The 17,232-nt window shown below is 35.2% G+C and overlaps 1 protein-coding gene across 7 annotated transcripts in view; it reads left to right on the top strand.

The window, feature by feature from the left end:
* ptprsa (protein tyrosine phosphatase receptor type Sa) overlaps nucleotides 1-17,232 on the top strand; it is a 239,569-nt gene that overhangs the window by 133,590 nt on the left and 88,747 nt on the right. For all 7 annotated transcript variants that reach the window (XM_055054714.1, XM_055054740.1, XM_055054749.1 and 4 more), the window contains one exon: nucleotides 9,662-9,850. In XM_055054714.1, coding sequence (XP_054910689.1) covers nucleotides 9,662-9,850 — 189 coding nt within the window. The remainder of the gene's footprint in view (nucleotides 1-9,661; nucleotides 9,851-17,232) is intronic.

Consider the following 17,232-nt stretch of genomic DNA (forward strand, 5'->3'; position numbering starts at 1 on the left):
AGGCACGAACAGCAAATCAATAGGTGGATGTTGACCACATGAATGGCCCCCATGCCCCTGATCTCTTATTGGAAGCTTAAAAAGTTTTGTGCTGTTTTCTCAGAGATGTCTCCTTTACTGTCCTTGAGTGACTTTGCCTTTGTTTTTGTTTTCCTCTCAGAAAATATCTTTCCACTTACCTTTAACCTTTTCCTCCTCATGCATCACTTTTACTTCTATAGCTGTATTATTCAGTTTCTGATTGAATGCAGTCAGCCCTTTACCTTTCTTATATTAAAATAAAGTTCAATATTGAAGAAATTCACTAGGATGAGAATTTATAGCCATTGAATCCTTTGATCCTCTGAATTTATCGTGCTGTAATCAGGTGTGATCGGACGTTGAAGAACTGAGAAATAAGCTAAGTGGTTGCATGAAAGATAAGGGAGGAAAATATGGAAAGAATTAAGGTGATGCTGATTGAGTTGGAAGTAGAGGAAGTTTCCCTGAGGTCTTTAAGAGGGAAGGCTCTCTCCTGATCTTTTGGTATCTTAATGTGGTTTTATATGATTCCTGCATAAGCAGAGTAGCTATGGTTATCCTAGATATGCACTCACAGTCTGTACTACCACTATTGCAAGGGTGTGTATTTTTAAATTGAATTGAATTGTGAATGACACAGAGGCAGATGTCTAACTGATAAGCTTACTGATAGATGCTAATTTATTGCATGTTTGTTTAATTATGCCAAATGTCATATCCAATTTCAACTCAATAATAGCTGACTTGAAATGATAATTGATTTCCAATCAAAAGTGGAAAATATAGTTTCAGTACACAAGGAGATATATTACATTATTATAATATTCAAGAATTTACAGCTTGCTGAAAGTGTCATCTACTACATAGCGCATGGAGTCTATACACACACCTTCTGAGTCTCCTGTGAACAGTCACCATATTTAAAAATGACTGTTAGTGACTTGCTCTCTTTGTGGATGCTGTCAGGGAGAGTTAAGTATTTCACTATTGTTTTGTTGGCCATAGGCATAAGATTTCTGTATTAAAAATTCCCTTTTTGTCGATCCTGTCAAACATTGAACATTTTCTGAAAAAATAAATGAACTTTTCTATAGTATTTTAAGTTACTGAGATGCAGCTGCACAATTTCATAACAAGACTCTCAGATGTGCCAATATCAACTTTGCACATTATTTTAACCTTCTAATGTTTGCAGGTTGATTGGAGCCTGTCTCAGCTGTTTTCCAAAACAAGCAGTCATCCAAATACAAACTCAAGTGCCTGAACAAGTTAGGATTTTTGTTTTTTGTTTTTTCTGGATGAGGAAACCAGTTACCCAATCAATCTGGGCAGGCATAGTGTGGAGAACAAGGAGAACAGGCAAACTTTCCCACAGTTTAAATTAAACACTTTTCTTGTTTCACATTTTATGAACACAGCATCAGAGAAAGTTCCCAGCATTTCAAGGGAATGTGAGAGAAATATTCCTTCAAATCGCATGTCAGTATTACCAATTACCAATATGTCACAATAAAAAAGAATTCAACAGAAAGAACCAGTTATATGAATTGAACTCCTCTTATCATTTTTACTTAATTAAAATTCAACTTGTAAATTGGATGGAAATAAATTATTTTTGCCTTGCTGAATATATTACAATTATGTAACATATTCAGCAGTGATTACAATTATGTAATCATTGCTGTGAAAAGTGTACATATAAAAAAACAGAGTCATACTTACCCAGTTGCATGATATATGGCACAGGCACAGGGCCAGTTGTTGAAAACAAAACACATATTTGTACATATTTATTTTGAACAAAAAAATAAAAAAATAAAAAAAAACTTAGCTAAAAAGGGGAATTACTCTTTGGATGACATCAAAGGAGAATTAGGAAGAAGATGTGAATCCTGTTGAAACTGAAGGAGTGGCCCAGCTCATGCATAAAGAACAGCAAGGGGAAGTGGCCTGAACTGCGAGCCTCATGCATATACATCACCCAACAACCCAGGTGACTGAACTTATACAACATGGGGTCATGCTGTGAGCACTTCAGGGCTGACAGTTAATAGACTTAAAAATCCTAGGTGCCTTAGAACTGCTGTGTGCACACTTATTGTGGTAAAGTTGGAACAAAGACCAAATTAACAAGATTAGTATTCTTTCCTCTTTAATAGGAAAGAATAATAGTAAACTACAACTCAGTTAAGATAAGGTGGTTTAAGAAAAAACATAACAAGCCAATAAACAAATAAAATGTTTGAAGAAATCTAAGAAACATAAAATTGAAACTGAAGAGCTATTTCACATACACGTGTTAATATAACCCCAATTTTAATTAAGCTGGAACATTACGTAAATCATAAATAAAGACAGAGTATGATAGATTTGTAAAGCATTTAAAACCTATATTCCATTGAAGTTTACCACTTAGACAAAATGTGTAATTTTTAAATGGATAAATATGATTTAAACAGCATTAAAAACAGCACATAAATAGCACCTCCAAAATATGAGCAAAGGACTTGTTGCTCTAATGCCTTCATAAGATCCTGCCATGTTTTTTAATTATTTAACATACTTTTTCACATGTGATTTTTTTGTCATTGCATTTGTGATAGCAGAAACACTGCAATTGTGAAATCGTGTGTATCTTTATAACAATAACAGAATATCGCACACCTTTTTAATTCAAATGTACACAGTTAGTGATACATGTACTGAAAAATGCATCAATTGAAATATTTTTGTAACATTGTTGGAGAAAATGCCTTAAGAAATTCTTTTGCATAATGATGCACATATGAATTAATATTCTGTGCAAGTCTGTTGGAACAGTTAAATAAAAAGTTGAAGTTGAAAAAATATATATACATATTTTTTTACAGCTGCACTGCCTTCCACATTATGTCATAAACTGGTGTCAAGTTTCAAGGTGCCCACTAATCCTCATTACACAATCCCACCCCTGCATACACACATACACACACACTCCATTAGAAAAGCACATTCAGAGCCACCCACCTTTTAAACTTGACGTGACTGGCTGACATCTCTGAACGGGGACCCATTTCCCTTAATGGCATCAACTTTATCCCTTCTCTCCCCAGGGGATTGTGGACCTTACCCCAAACTCCTTAGTGGTTAGATGTGTATCTAAAGGATTAGAATCTGTGTACAGCAAGTGCCTTTTTCTGAGTTAAATTTATATTTCTTAATTGTTAAATTTTAATCTATTCCCATTTCTATAATGCATTAGTCAATCAACCTGACTGCAAAAGGTGTTTGGGTTATATTTTTATTATTATTATTCACAAGATCTTGACCTCATTTTGTGTCATTTAGAATTCAAGGTATAATGAAAACATTAAGTCTCATTTGAAGATTGCTGGATTTGTAGAGTGTGAGGTTCAAGATACAACTTCTTCAAAAGATGTTTTGAAGCAATTTCCACAAAATGTTACTGTTTCATCAATAATTGCAAGATAACTCAGCTTCCTACTTTGTTATTTTACCAGCATTTCCTGTCACTGCTTCAGATTTTTAAATCAACTGTTGTCAAATCCATTTATCTATCATCTTACACACTTATCCTTCCAGGGTCACAAGGGATGCTGGTGCTCATACACTCCATTTGTATTTGGGAAAGTAAATTTACAAGTTTTTTAGTCTGACATTATCTAAAACTAGTAGATGTTTGTCATAGGCTTTTAGTCACATTAGTCTGACAACTTTTCAGGCTCAGGTAATGAATGTTTTATTCATTAACTATTAAGCCACATAACATTTTATTATATGTTCACGGGACCATCCATCCATCCATCCATATCCAAGATGATGACCCTCTTAATTTCCCTCATTTCTTCATTCAATGGGTTTCTACGGGTGGTATTTTTGGAAGATTTTGATGTAAATGTTGCCCTTGGTAGCTAGATGTGCTTGGTGCTGAGAATACTAATAGGACATCAGATGTCTTTCTGGGAATGGAGGAGAGGGTAGAGGTTGAGTGCTGGTTGTATAATAACCCTTATTCAGCTGAGATGGCTATCTTGGAGAGGGCTATTGGTGCTGGGGCCAGAGACACTGTGATTAAATTTCTCCTGTGTTGCTATTCTTCTCTGTCCCTAGATTTTTCTTTGTCACTGTCCCCACCATGTTCCCCTAAGCAATTTAACAGGTTTCTTACTAGTAACGTTATTCAAGGAATTTGACAAAATGGGAGAGAGAATGGGAGAGAAATAGATATATTTTAATATTGCTATTACAAATTAGGTTTCACATTTTATGTTTAAAAACTATTAGTTTTTAAAAGCTTTACTCCAAGGCACAAGTGTATGCAAAACAGAAACCAGCAAAGATAGATAATCACAGAAAAACATCAAATGCTGCCAACAATGTTTTAAAGACAAATTATTTTTACTTTGTCTGCAAAACAATAAGAGTCAATGTGGTGGATTATGTCTACTTTCTTGAATAAACCTCCTGATATATTAGTCATTCTTACAGAAAAATGTCATAGTAAATAGTGTTTTTATTTTGTTCAAACTTTTATCTCGGCAGTGTACCTCTTTAAGTGTAAAATATACTTTTCCATTGTTTTCTTCATCTACTTCCATAATGTTTATTACATTATTTCTTTGTACTATATACCATAAATTAAGTTTGTCAACCTCCCTGTCCTTCCTGTGCTCTCACTCTGCCTGTGTCCCTATAGTCCCTCTGTGGCATTAGTGCACAGGCCTGCTTAAAGCCTGTGTCTGTATGCTGGAGCACTGGGTAATCAGTTAACCTGATTAGGCTGCTGATGAAATTAAATCATTGCTGTAAGTGAAAATAATAATATGAGTAATAGGTGCGGGGTACGGTGGAGCACATCATTGCATTTTGCTGCAGTCCCAGTCTGCTGGGATTCACCTCTCCCTCTTCATCATTAGTTATGACTCTCTCCACTCTGGGAGATCAGTGATGGCTTGGAACCCTGTAATTCTAAAGCCACTGATGTTGGCTTCACTTAAAAATTAATGGGATGTGCAGTAGGGTAATGTCAACATCCCATATGCAGCATAAAATCCTGACCAATGCACAGCAAGAACCTTCTGGTATTAGGGATTCATTTGTTTGGGTAGAGAAGTGACACCTAGGGATTAAGTGTCATGTGTGATACTGTAACAAATTGGTCTAAGCAACTTTGAGATTTGCAGGATTTGTGCAGGTCAGTCAGTGGAGAAAGGCCCTAGAAATGCATGTGCCAGAGTAAAGTGCTAATTGAAGCTGTTTTAATTAGTCTGCTTCAAGGCATGACTGAGACGCCTTCATTCCACATCTGAGCTTGCAATGGATGTAGTCACAAAGCTGAACCTGTGCCTGTATTATAAAATGGACTTCTTTAATCAGAGACTCTTCTGTCACTCAGTGCATCACGCAACACCAGTTATAATTAGGAGCTTGGTATGATGTAACAAGCAAAAAATAAGACCTTTTATTTTTGCAGTATCTTAATGTGATGTGAAATAGTATTATATAAGATAACCAAGTGTGCATTTTTTTCCCATGATAATAATAAATAATTCTTTGCAATTATACAGTGAACAGAATAAAAATGGCTGGTTCTTCCAGGTCTGTGTCTTGTTCATGAAGGATGGTAGGATGGAGCATGAGATGCATAGATAGATGGCATTCTCTTCTGCATTAATAAAGGAACTGCCCTCATCTGTTGTGGGCAAAAAGTGAAGCTCACAATTCACCTGTCTGTCTATGATTAAATAACATGGTCATAGAATATAGATCAGATCATCTGTGTAGCTGGCAGAAATTGGCCTTTTCTGTAAAGTTAAAGAAGAGTTTAAGAGCTCCATCAGCCACTGTGCATTGAAAGGTCTCAGCTGAGAGACATGAGGTGGATAGGGCATCTAATTAAGCGAGTTAGTCTGTGCCTCAATTTGGAAGGTTTCTGGATGGTTTCTGGAAGACAACAAATCACTCATGAATTTAGAGTGATTTGTTGTCTTACTCAGAAGAGACCAGGAGGCAGAGCAAGAATTTGTTGTTGGAACTGTTGTTGTTGTTGGATGAGATCTCCCTAAATGACTAGGTGAGTTTTACTGTAAAAGGCTTGTTTGTCTGTGTTTCCCTTGTGGAACTTTTCATCTGACCTTGGAGAAACTGAACAAAATAGATGCATGGATTTGCAGGTGGGAGCAAAACAGATGTCACACAACCAAATTCTTCAAGAGATGAATTTCTCAACAATATGTCAAGAGACATGAGATTAGCCAGGAGAAGAGTTAGGAGGACCGACCTTTTTTAACTTGGTCAAGACAATTCTAACCACAACCTTATCAGAGGGTTGGCACTGGTCAGTTGATTGTAGAGATCCACTCAGCAAATCTGTGCACAACTTTGCCATTGATCAATAGTTTGTATGAGTTGATCCATCATCACAAAGTGCAGAAAAAAATGCACTTGCTCTTCTATGATGGGGGACTGGCTCTCTGAGAACACTGGGATACGATTCTGTCCATATCAGTTGCCTTCATATCCAGGCTGGCTAACCCTAAAGTTCCACTCCCTTGATGAGTGATCTATTTATTTTTGCATGACCGCCTTTATCGACACAGTCTGTAAGCTTCAGGGTGAAAGATTGTATCAGACTCTATTTCCAGGAAAGTGAACAGCCAACATACATGCCATTTGTTCAGGAAAGCTGCTGGTGCCGTATCAGGTCAGAGCAGCTGTAATGGTGGTATAATCTATCCCTGAATCCATAATCCAAGCATTCTTGTTTGCTTGTTCACCCACCTTTCTGCCCTCTTTTGCTCCTTCGTGCACATTCCCTCTGTTTCCTGCCTAATCAAATTAGTTTAAAATCCACTTAGTCAGTGTGTATTCTCACGCTTCTGTAATGTGGCCTGTACTGGCCTTGGTTTAATGTTTTTCTCCCATGATTTTAGAGTGATTTGTTGTGCAGATAGGGTTAGTGGTATCAAATTCATCAGATGCATCGCTGGTGGTGTGTTGCAGAGCTACCCTTTGCAGATATGCTTTTCTAACAGATGGGACTAGCAAGAGGCGTACATAAGTGCAGCACCTTCGATTGTATCTCATACATAGATCATTGATGACACTCAAAGAAGGGAGTTTGTAAGAACCAGCTGTATAACTGTAAAACAAAATGCTGGCTAAAGCTTTTCTGGGCTTCAGATAAACTGGTACAAAGATTAATACAGAGATGGTTATGAATAAGAGATGGAGAGGAAACAGCTAGAAACATAACAGTGAAAATGCCTGTAGTGTTTGAACCCATCGTTGAAATATTCATTGTGGTCTTATGTCAGCCTCAGCGATTACCTGACTCAATTTAGTTTTGAGACAGTGAGGTTCTTTTCTTTCACTCACATTTGGAAGTTGCCTTTTTGTATTCCATTCCCAGAACTGCCTTTCCCTTGATGAACACCATATGTCCTGATTTATGGGTCTCCAACTAAAACTGTGATTCAAGTTTCTGTCCTGATTTTCCTTAATTTAGTGCTTATCATGTTGCAAAGAGGCCACTGTGATGGCTGTAATGTGGACATGAGGTTATTAGCTTGCCAAATGCTACTCTGCTGTGCCACTGGCCAGTATCTCAGTCGGTCAATCCTCTCCCATTTGGGATGTGGCCTTGAGCTTCAGATGCATATTACAGCTCTGGGTACTTCCCTTGTCATCTGAGAATGAATCATTGTTCTGGCTCCAGCCAGAGAAAAGGTCAGGCAATTTGACCCATGGGACTAATTGCCCAAAGACAGTAGGGAGGAGAAGAATGACCACAGAGTCCACTAAGCTGTCATCTCTTAAACTGAAATGATGGTTCAATCATGCATGATTATTAGCTTTAGGAAAATTGCTTGGTTTTTGTTTCTATTTGAACAAGAGCCAACTGGTGTGGTGGTGTCTGAAGTGGTTTAAGAGTAATGATAATGGAATATACTATATGTCTAACAAAGTACCTCATGTGCATCATTTATTAAACAATCACATTTCTCAAAAGAAAAAAAAATTATAAAGTACATGATGATGTACTTTATCATTATAAAGGATGGCTTTGCAGTGCCATTTATCAACTGTACTTGTCTTTTGGAATAACATGAGATATTATTATGTCATAATACCACATTATATCCTATTTTGAAAGTATGTATAACTCTAAGTTTAAACTTGATGTTTTTCAAAGGCGAGGACAACATCTTAACTAAATTAAAAGAAAAATGCTTTATTGCTTAGGCAGTCTAGGAAATGGTTGCTCTTACAAATTGCTGACTATTTTCACAAAGCTCCTCACTGGAGCTGCAGTCTCCAGCTGAGCATCCACCTCACACAGCTTCCCGCTCACACACTTTCACCACGAAGCTCCACCAGACTAGCAGCAGCAGTGTGCTAATGAGTTTATCATACAAACTACTTCTCAGTTGAACTTTCCTAGGAACAGCTGTAAAAGGCATAATTGAGAGGCATTCTTGTGTTCAAATGCTGAAGTTGGAGGGTCAGAAAGAGAGACAGATGCCAATTTTAAGAAGACAAATTGTGAAGTCAAATTACTTTGATTTATGTTTGATGTATTCCGCATTTTTATAGCAATTGAAAGTAACGAAGGTACTTGACTGTGCTATAAAATGGTACTATATGCCTGGAAAATGTGTAATACTGCCCCTTTAACTGTTTTTTTTTTAATTGTTGTATTTTGTAAACTTGTGAACTGAAATTGAAATTAATGACATGCCTGTGTTTGATGCCCTCATGCAGATTATGGTTACAAAGCCAAATCTCAATAGTCAATGGATTTTTTAACAATCTATCTTTATGTTTTTCCACAATTACTCATGAATTTTAAATATGTTTTAGAGTTTGACTTTGTTATGCTTTTATTTGCATAGTTTCATGTTTCTATTTTCCCCAAGGAAAGAAGACATAAGTAAATAAATATATAAATTTGTGAAAAACAATTGCAGCTCATCTTGCAGTCAAATGACTGATAGTATTTGAAGTTTTATTTTTTTATTTTTGTATGACTTTATTGGTTATAAAAAGGAGTGTTATGCACCAAGTCATTTTGCACAGCCCAAACATCAAATAATTGCTGCTTTGAGATCACTTACATCTTAGTAACATTGATGAACCAGAAGTTGTGAAATTTTTCGTATTGAAGTTTTCTTAAATCAGTTGTTCTTAGGATTGGGTAACGGGCAACATTCCAGCATATAAGTTGAAATCTTCAACAGACAATATATATTTAAAATATTAACTAAGATCTGAACACGGTCATTTGAATATTTATGGTCATTTGTCTCCATAATTTATCAAAATAATTTAATACATGTAAATAACTTGCAATGCAGTGGTTAAGTTTGTGCATCCCAACTAGGATAGAAACATAAGTTGGTTTGGAGTACAAAGCGGAAAAGGGTAAGGATGCAAGAACCTATTGATACAACATTGTGGATATAAATTGGTGATAGGTTAATTTAAGCTGGAGCTGTAAAAGAAATACAAAAACTCAAAACTCATAAGCTCAAAAGAAATGCATTTGAGTGAGATTTTCCCCATAAATCAATTTTTTAGGAGAAGTTTTGTCTTCCGAAGCCAGTGCTTTTCATGGCCTCTTTTCATATTTCCTCCACAGAGGACCTTCTGCCACCAGGCTTCCCTAACATTGACATGGGTCCTCAACTTAAAGTGGTGGAGAGAACTCGAACAGCAACCATGCTTTGTTCTGCCAGTGGCAAACCGGATCCAGAAATCACATGGTACAAAGACTTCCTGCCCATAGATCCAAATACAAGTGATGGACGGATCAAGCAACTGCGCTCTGGTAAGGAAAGCTTATGTTATGATTTTGTGCTGTTCTTTCTTTTGCAGGAGATTCCGGCACTTCCTATATCTGCCCCTTTAATAAGATTTTATGTTTTTACAAATCATGTGTCAGAATTTCTTGATTTGATTTTTCAAATTGACAACTAATAAGTTCAATTAGAATAAAGGTAAATTACATTTCTACATTTCAATGCCCGAAAAAAACTGTGTCTCATTGGACAGTGACAACATTGTCCACATTCTGCACAGTGAAATCAGATGTGGAAATGTATTATTGTTCATATTGATTAAAGCCCACAGATTGCCCCAGTAACACAATGTCTAATTATATTGCTAATTAACAGCAGGCCCTGCAGTGGCTTTGGGCAACAGGGGTAGATATTTTAGGTCGATGATTTGTCACCATTTGAAAAATCCAATGACTCTCCTTTGATTTGTTGCTGCAATCGTAAATCAGGAACGAGGCCTCTAAATAAAGATTTTGTCACCATTGAGTTTTTGCCCTAATTGAGGCCCCTAGAAGACTGTACAGTCAGAATTACTATAGTTTTACATTCCTGTATGCTTTTCTTATAGAAAAGTAGTTAAAAAAGAAGTTTATCTACTTTTCCTCTTGAGAAAAGTTCTTAAGTATATGTCTTTGAATAAAGGTCTGATTCAAATATTGCCTGTGATGTTACAGATTTCTGGAGTCCATTGTAAAAAATACAGTGCTGTCTATAAGTATGTATACCTGTTAAACTTTAATAGTTTATCACATAACAAGCACAAACATATTTAGATTTAATTGGAAGTATATGTGATGGCACAGCAGGAAATAATCAACAAAGTGAAATATTTTTTTTTACACATAATATGAAAAACTTGTCCTATTTTACTCCTAAAAAATTCTGCATAAGCAAGATACTGACCTGATTATCATAGGTAAAAATGGTTCTTTTTTATGTGAAAGGAAACAGTCGTTATGTTCCTGAGAATAATTACAATCAGGACATAACGCCTTTTCAGAAAAAAACAAAATAGTTCCCAAAATTGTATTGATGAACCACAACTCTTCACATTTTGTAGCGTATTATATTTAATGTACCTTAATATACACAGTTGGAATGTGTCCTAGGATGCCTTTCCATACATTTTAATCCTAATCAGATCAATATTTTATAGAACGTAATGTTTGTTTTTCAATTACATTTGTTTTCCCCATCAGCAATTTACTATCCTGTACTTTGATTATTTAAATGGTGAGCTCCAGCTTCTGAAAAACTGTTTAACCTGTCAAACTGTAAAAATCTTTAACCTGTCCCCTGTGCCTTTGTTAGTTTTAAGCTGCTATGGATAAAAGAGATCCAGCTTCCAGTGTTGTCTAACCTCTGTGTCATCTGTCTGTCTGTCTGTCTCATGATGCCTTGAACTTTCTTTGTGTTTGCTGTTTAACAGTTGTTCTGCTGTCTCTCTGTTAAAATGTTTGTCTTTGATGGTGTCTGAAACTGAGATGTGCGTCGTAGCACATCACAAGGCCTTCAAACACCGTGTATTTGTTTTTGATTCATAGCACAATTTAACATCAACATTAACATGATCAAATAAGAAAAAAATTAATGAGCAAACTACAAGTATTAACATTATTATTACAAAGTAACATAAAAAAACAACAATAATAATAATAATAATAATAATAATAATAATAATAATAATAAATTCTAAATTAAGTTGATACTTAAAATATACAATTGTTTGAAAAGCACAAAAAATAACTAGATTTTAACTCATTTGGATTTGGCAACCTTAACCTAACTTAATGCTATGTTGTTATTTTTTTCTTTCTAATTACTTTCTCTTGCTTTGTCATTTTCAGAAAGATTTGGTAAGTGACTTGCAAAGCCCATAAAACCAACTCACTCTCCTTGAAGCAGACGGCATATTTTTAAACCACTTCCCAAAATGCATGCATCTCTTGTTCCCTAACTCCTACCTTCTCCCTTTCTTTGATGTGTTCCCCATGGTCTTCCTCTGTTCATTCTTAGCATTTTCTTTTTCGTTCCCCCCAACTTTTGCTACACTCTAAAAAGTGTCTTTGGCCATAGTTCATTTAAAATACTTTTTTTTCATACATTAATCTAACTTAATTCATTTGGTTTATTGATGACAACTTGCTTTTTTGTGTTCAATGAAGTCATAATTTAGAAATATTGCTAATTTAAATTAAGTTAATTAACTTAAAGAATCTTTTTACTTGGACTTTACTTGAAACAGTTGAGTTCAATGCCAGTTTGGTGACCTATGTCTGACCAACTCAGTTTACTATATTGAGTTTTATAACACAATATAGTATGATCATCCAACTTAATAAATTAAGTTTTTACAATTTAATTTATTAATTCATTATGTTTAACATGAGAAATTTCAGTGAATCTTACCCAAATCATTAGTTTATATTAGTTAAATAATTAAAATCTCTTTCATTTAATTCTACAGAAAGTCAACTCAAACAACTTTCAACTTTAGTTCCAAACTAAAAAAAAATAAAATATCCAAAATTATATTATCACTCACACTTTGCTTAAAATATAGCTAGAATTTAAATGATTTTAAATAGATGTCTTAACATACAGAATCTGTCCCTGGATCATGACATGAGACTTAGGATACATACACAATATTGAACTTAATTCTGTCAATACACTTTTTAGAGTGTCTTCTAAAGTATACTTGTTAGAGAGCACTTTCAAAAGTGTATTTGAAACACTTTTGAGAGTACCTAATATCACCACCTTAGAATCATAATGCTGTTTTAAACAAGCAGTTTATTAGCGACGTATATGTACCAGTGGATGGAAGTCAGGAGTTAAACATAACTTTTTAGAACAACATTTATTAGCACCACTAGAAGATGTGAAACATGCCGTGTGAAGAACTGATTCAGGAAAAAATCATCTGCTGATCATCATAATCATCACTGTACTGTGACAGTACAGTGACCTACTTACATTCAGTGATGGAAAATTTGAAATTACTGGGGTTAGATTGAAAAAAAGGATGTCAGTATGTAGATGCTAATTTAAAATATTATTGTTAAATTACTGTGTTTTCACAGGAGTCATCCCTACACCCACAAAAGAAAGTTCAAACTAATTTGATTAACTCATTTCCCTATAAACCTGCCTTTAGCCTCCTGACAAAAGTAATGTCAAACACAAAGACAGTACCTTCACTGAAGTACTGGCAACAGTTTGGTGCAAAAGACCCCACTGAAACTGAAAACAAGTGTTATACTGATGGCAAAGGCAGAGTGATCTGCCTTCATTAGCACAGTTTGAAGTGGGGATTCCTTGTTGAGAAAATGCTTTTGTTTAGGATTACCACAATTATTTAGATTTAATATATTATCAGAATATAGAGCGAGAGAATAACCGTCTATCCATCCATTCATTGCTCCATCTATTAATCCATCATGTTGCATTCGGAGTAATAATGACTTCTCACTAAGTGGCTTCTCATACTGTATCAGTTCAGGTTTTGTTTCCCAGTAGGAAAAGACACATTTCTACCTGCTTCAATCAGCATCTTCACAAAACTTTTCACTTTCTTTCTGGGGCTGATAATATTTTACACATAATTTGTCAATTCTTGAACTGTGTGATGGATGGACAGACATATGTTTTTCATACATGAGCATAACTGTTTCAATAAAAGGTGGGGCCATCAGCCAGGTCCAAAATTTCTCTTCCTAGTTTCTTGCCTGTAATGCCTCTATTTTACTTAAATGTTATACATTGACTCCTCAGTGTTTTAGTGCCGTGGCATCATCATCAAGGCTTTCCCAAATTGTTTAAACATTTATTAATCTCAATGCATGCAAACGTCAGATTTAATTAAGATAAATTGAATCAAAAGTCATGATCTGGTATTTAGTAATGGAGAATAATTTTATTCTCAGTTACATTCTTATATACATAGTCTGATTGTTGACTTTGGATGATAAGAAGAGGACTTTAACCTTCAGAATCTATTGTTTGTTCCAATAAAGCCCACAAAGTTACAGACAGATAGATTTTAAACATTTTCAAGCTATTAGAAAAATGTGGCTCTACTGTGAACCCTCTTAAAACAGAAAAATAATAATAATGCCATTGTAAAAGGAGAAAAATTTATTTGCAAAATAGCTCTCTAGCTGGTAGAATAGCTGGCACACTGGTTCCTTATGTTCCAGACCATGCTGTGCTGGTGGGGCAGTGATATTTGCATCAGGGTCCCCTAAGGAGCTTCTTTAGAGGTGTGTTGGGAGCCTGACATTTCTCTCCAGTTCCTATGACTGCAGACCCCAGGCCTTCACTGGCCTTGTCAACTAGAATGATTCACTACAGGCCACAATGACAGTGAGAGGATGAATATTCATAAAGATTATTGGCACCTTGTTTTAAGAAAATGCTTAAACTTGTAATCTGATGTTGCATGAATCCTGACGTTCTCAAATGTTTAATTTGTGTGCGTTCAACCACACATGTTGGCATCAAAGGCTCTCTGGAGAAGAGAGGCTGGGACCTCTGCAGATGTAGTAACAATAGAGCTTTTTTTTTCTGGGCTGCTACCACACAACCAGACTCATGAGGGAGGGGGCTTGGAGCAAAGTGAAGGTCAGCCAGATGCCCTCTGGAGGGAGGTCAGACTTTGACACTCAGCCTATCACGCAACTTTGTTTGTCTTACATGCAGATGTGCAACATCTCGGGCCAGATGGATGATCTGTAGAAATTAAATAATACCACATTCGATAGTTTTGAGGAAGATGCCGCATGTGGAGATGTATTTAGGTCATTGTTCCGCTAATCTGTTCAATACCTGGTTGACCGAAGCTTAGAAGGAATGCTTAAGGCCAACATGTTTTGTGTCATACCGTTGGATTTGGTATCTGAAAAACAGATGTACCCAACAGACTTGTTTGTTTTTTTGCCTTGTTTAATTTGGTCTGCTTGTGGTGTTTCAGTTTTGAAAATTTAAATATTCTACAAATACTAGCCCCTCAACCACCTCACTAATTTTATTTAATATTATTTTATCGTTTTGTCAATCTTTCTTTTTGTGATTGATGTAAATTGAACTCCCTTGTATAAACCTGCTCTATTAACCCTAACCTTGCTCTAACCTTAACCTAACTTGACCTCTAACCTCTTTACTCCTAACTAAAATTCATTTGAGCTAAAGCTAAATAAACCAGCTTCCTGCAGCCTCTAATCAATTCTAACAATTTAACATAACAATCCCAGTGTCCTGTGTCCTTTGCCTTGTGACTTACCTAACTATATGTATAAAAAATATATTAAAATGCCATATTAGTTTTGTCTGGTTTTTCAATGACTCTCTGTTTTCATTTATAGCCATATATGTATTTTGTGGTGTGTACACAACAATTATTTTAGTACTGGTTTATAGAGCACTGTGAAACTCATTATATACTCATCAGTTAATATACTGTTCTTATTATCATTATTATTTCTATTATTATTATTACTGTTGTATAATAATAACACATTATTATACAATAATATTGTATAATATTATTGGCATCCTTATATACATGCTTTACGATGTATTTAGGGACTGAAATTTTTATGCAGTTTTAGTAAAAATTCCAAGCACAGCTGGGACACATTGTTAAAAAAGGTAACGATAAAGGTTCATTGCAAACCAGACAGAACTTCAAACTCGATGAGTACTAATTTTTGGTATCACAAAAGAAGATCCTTTATGCATAAATACAATAACAATTTAACAATATTGAAATTTTATTACATATTACATATTTATTACATATTTTTGACCCAGTATCATTATTCTTGACATGATGGCCAAAAGTTAGAGTACAATTTAAGAAGACTAGGAATCTCCCTCTTTTTTGTAAAAATAAAAGCTTTACAAAAGCCATCGTATCCGTATTTTAAAGAATTTTAAAAAATGTAGGTTCTATGTGTGAATCCAGTTGTTACCAATAATGAATTTTGAAATATGTGTCATCTAGAATCTATCAATATGCTGATATAGGACAATATTGGGAGAGATGATTTGCTGTGGTAACTCCTGAAAGATCAACCCAAGAGGAGTCAAAGGTTAATTATGTGTATAAAACTGAGCACAATGTCACTCATCTTTGGTAAGATCAGATATTGTAATATGAACTTTTCATTTGTGAAAGAGGAAAACTACAGCTTACTTATAAGTAAGCAGTTGTTGGACATTAATACTCAGTTGAAAATAGCTTACATGTATGAGGAGGCTGAGATCTTCATGGATAAACTTGATGAACAGTACATAGCTTTGATGCTTAGCATTGGGCCACAGGCCAGAAATGTGCAATAGGGTTCCTCTCCAGGATTGATTTGCCCTGCTAGCTTTCTCAAAACACGAGGAAGGACACACAAATACATTTGCAGGGAAGAACTGAGGCACTTCATGTCTTAACAGAGTGAAAGACAAAAAATAGAAATAAGTGAGCAAAAGGGGAACAAAAAGAAACAGAAACAAAGCAATAACATGAATGGAAAAATTATTTTGAATTCAAAGGGGCTGAGGCCAAACTGCTTTCTTTGTGCAAACAGATTTAAGCTCTGCAGCACAGACATCTTAAAAACCCACCACCAAGAATTGGGGAAAAAACCTCAATATTTCATTGTTCCTGATGAAGCATTTGGCTTGCAGTCAAGAATGTGACAATGTATCTTCTCATAGTAAGCAATAAATAACAAACAAAGGTCTTAGTGAAAAAAATGGAAGAAGCCAGGGGATCAAATGACTGCAGAGACATGATGAACCTTGTCACAATTAAGCAGGTTAATGTATTGCACAACAAAGAATAAGTTTTATTTAAAATATGAAGTGTTACAGTAAGGCTTAAGGTATAATATACAATTCTAGCAAATCTCTGTTTCCAGTATCAAATACTCTTGCTGTTATATCCACACCTCTTATGATTGGAAAGAAAAATTCTTATTGGCACCAAATTAGCAAATCAAATTCCTCATGTTCTGCTCAGTTTCATACCTGAGTTTCAGGTATGATAAAATACTGACACTCAGGGTATTAATTCTATCAAGTTATTGCACTTTTCATCAAAGAATATTTAGGCATTAATTTAAAAGAAAGTCCCAATCATAAAGGCATGTTCTTTCTTTTGTGATACCAGCAGAGAAATACATTTGATTTATTTATTGTTTGTTAAAAAATTCCTAATGATATTATAACTTAGTTCAGTGACCTTTTCATCCCAAATACTTTCTAACTCATACTAACATTAACCCAGAGCTGAACTGATGTTATGTCTTCACTTTTGTGTCTCCTCCAGAGGGCACCCCGATTCGAGGTAAGATGATTAGAGTAAAAAAAGAAC

This window comes from Poeciliopsis prolifica, unplaced genomic scaffold (genome assembly GCF_027474105.1).
Source record: "Poeciliopsis prolifica strain line A6 unplaced genomic scaffold, Auburn_PproV2 SCAFFOLD002, whole genome shotgun sequence".
Lineage (NCBI taxonomy): Eukaryota > Metazoa > Chordata > Actinopteri > Cyprinodontiformes > Poeciliidae > Poeciliopsis > Poeciliopsis prolifica.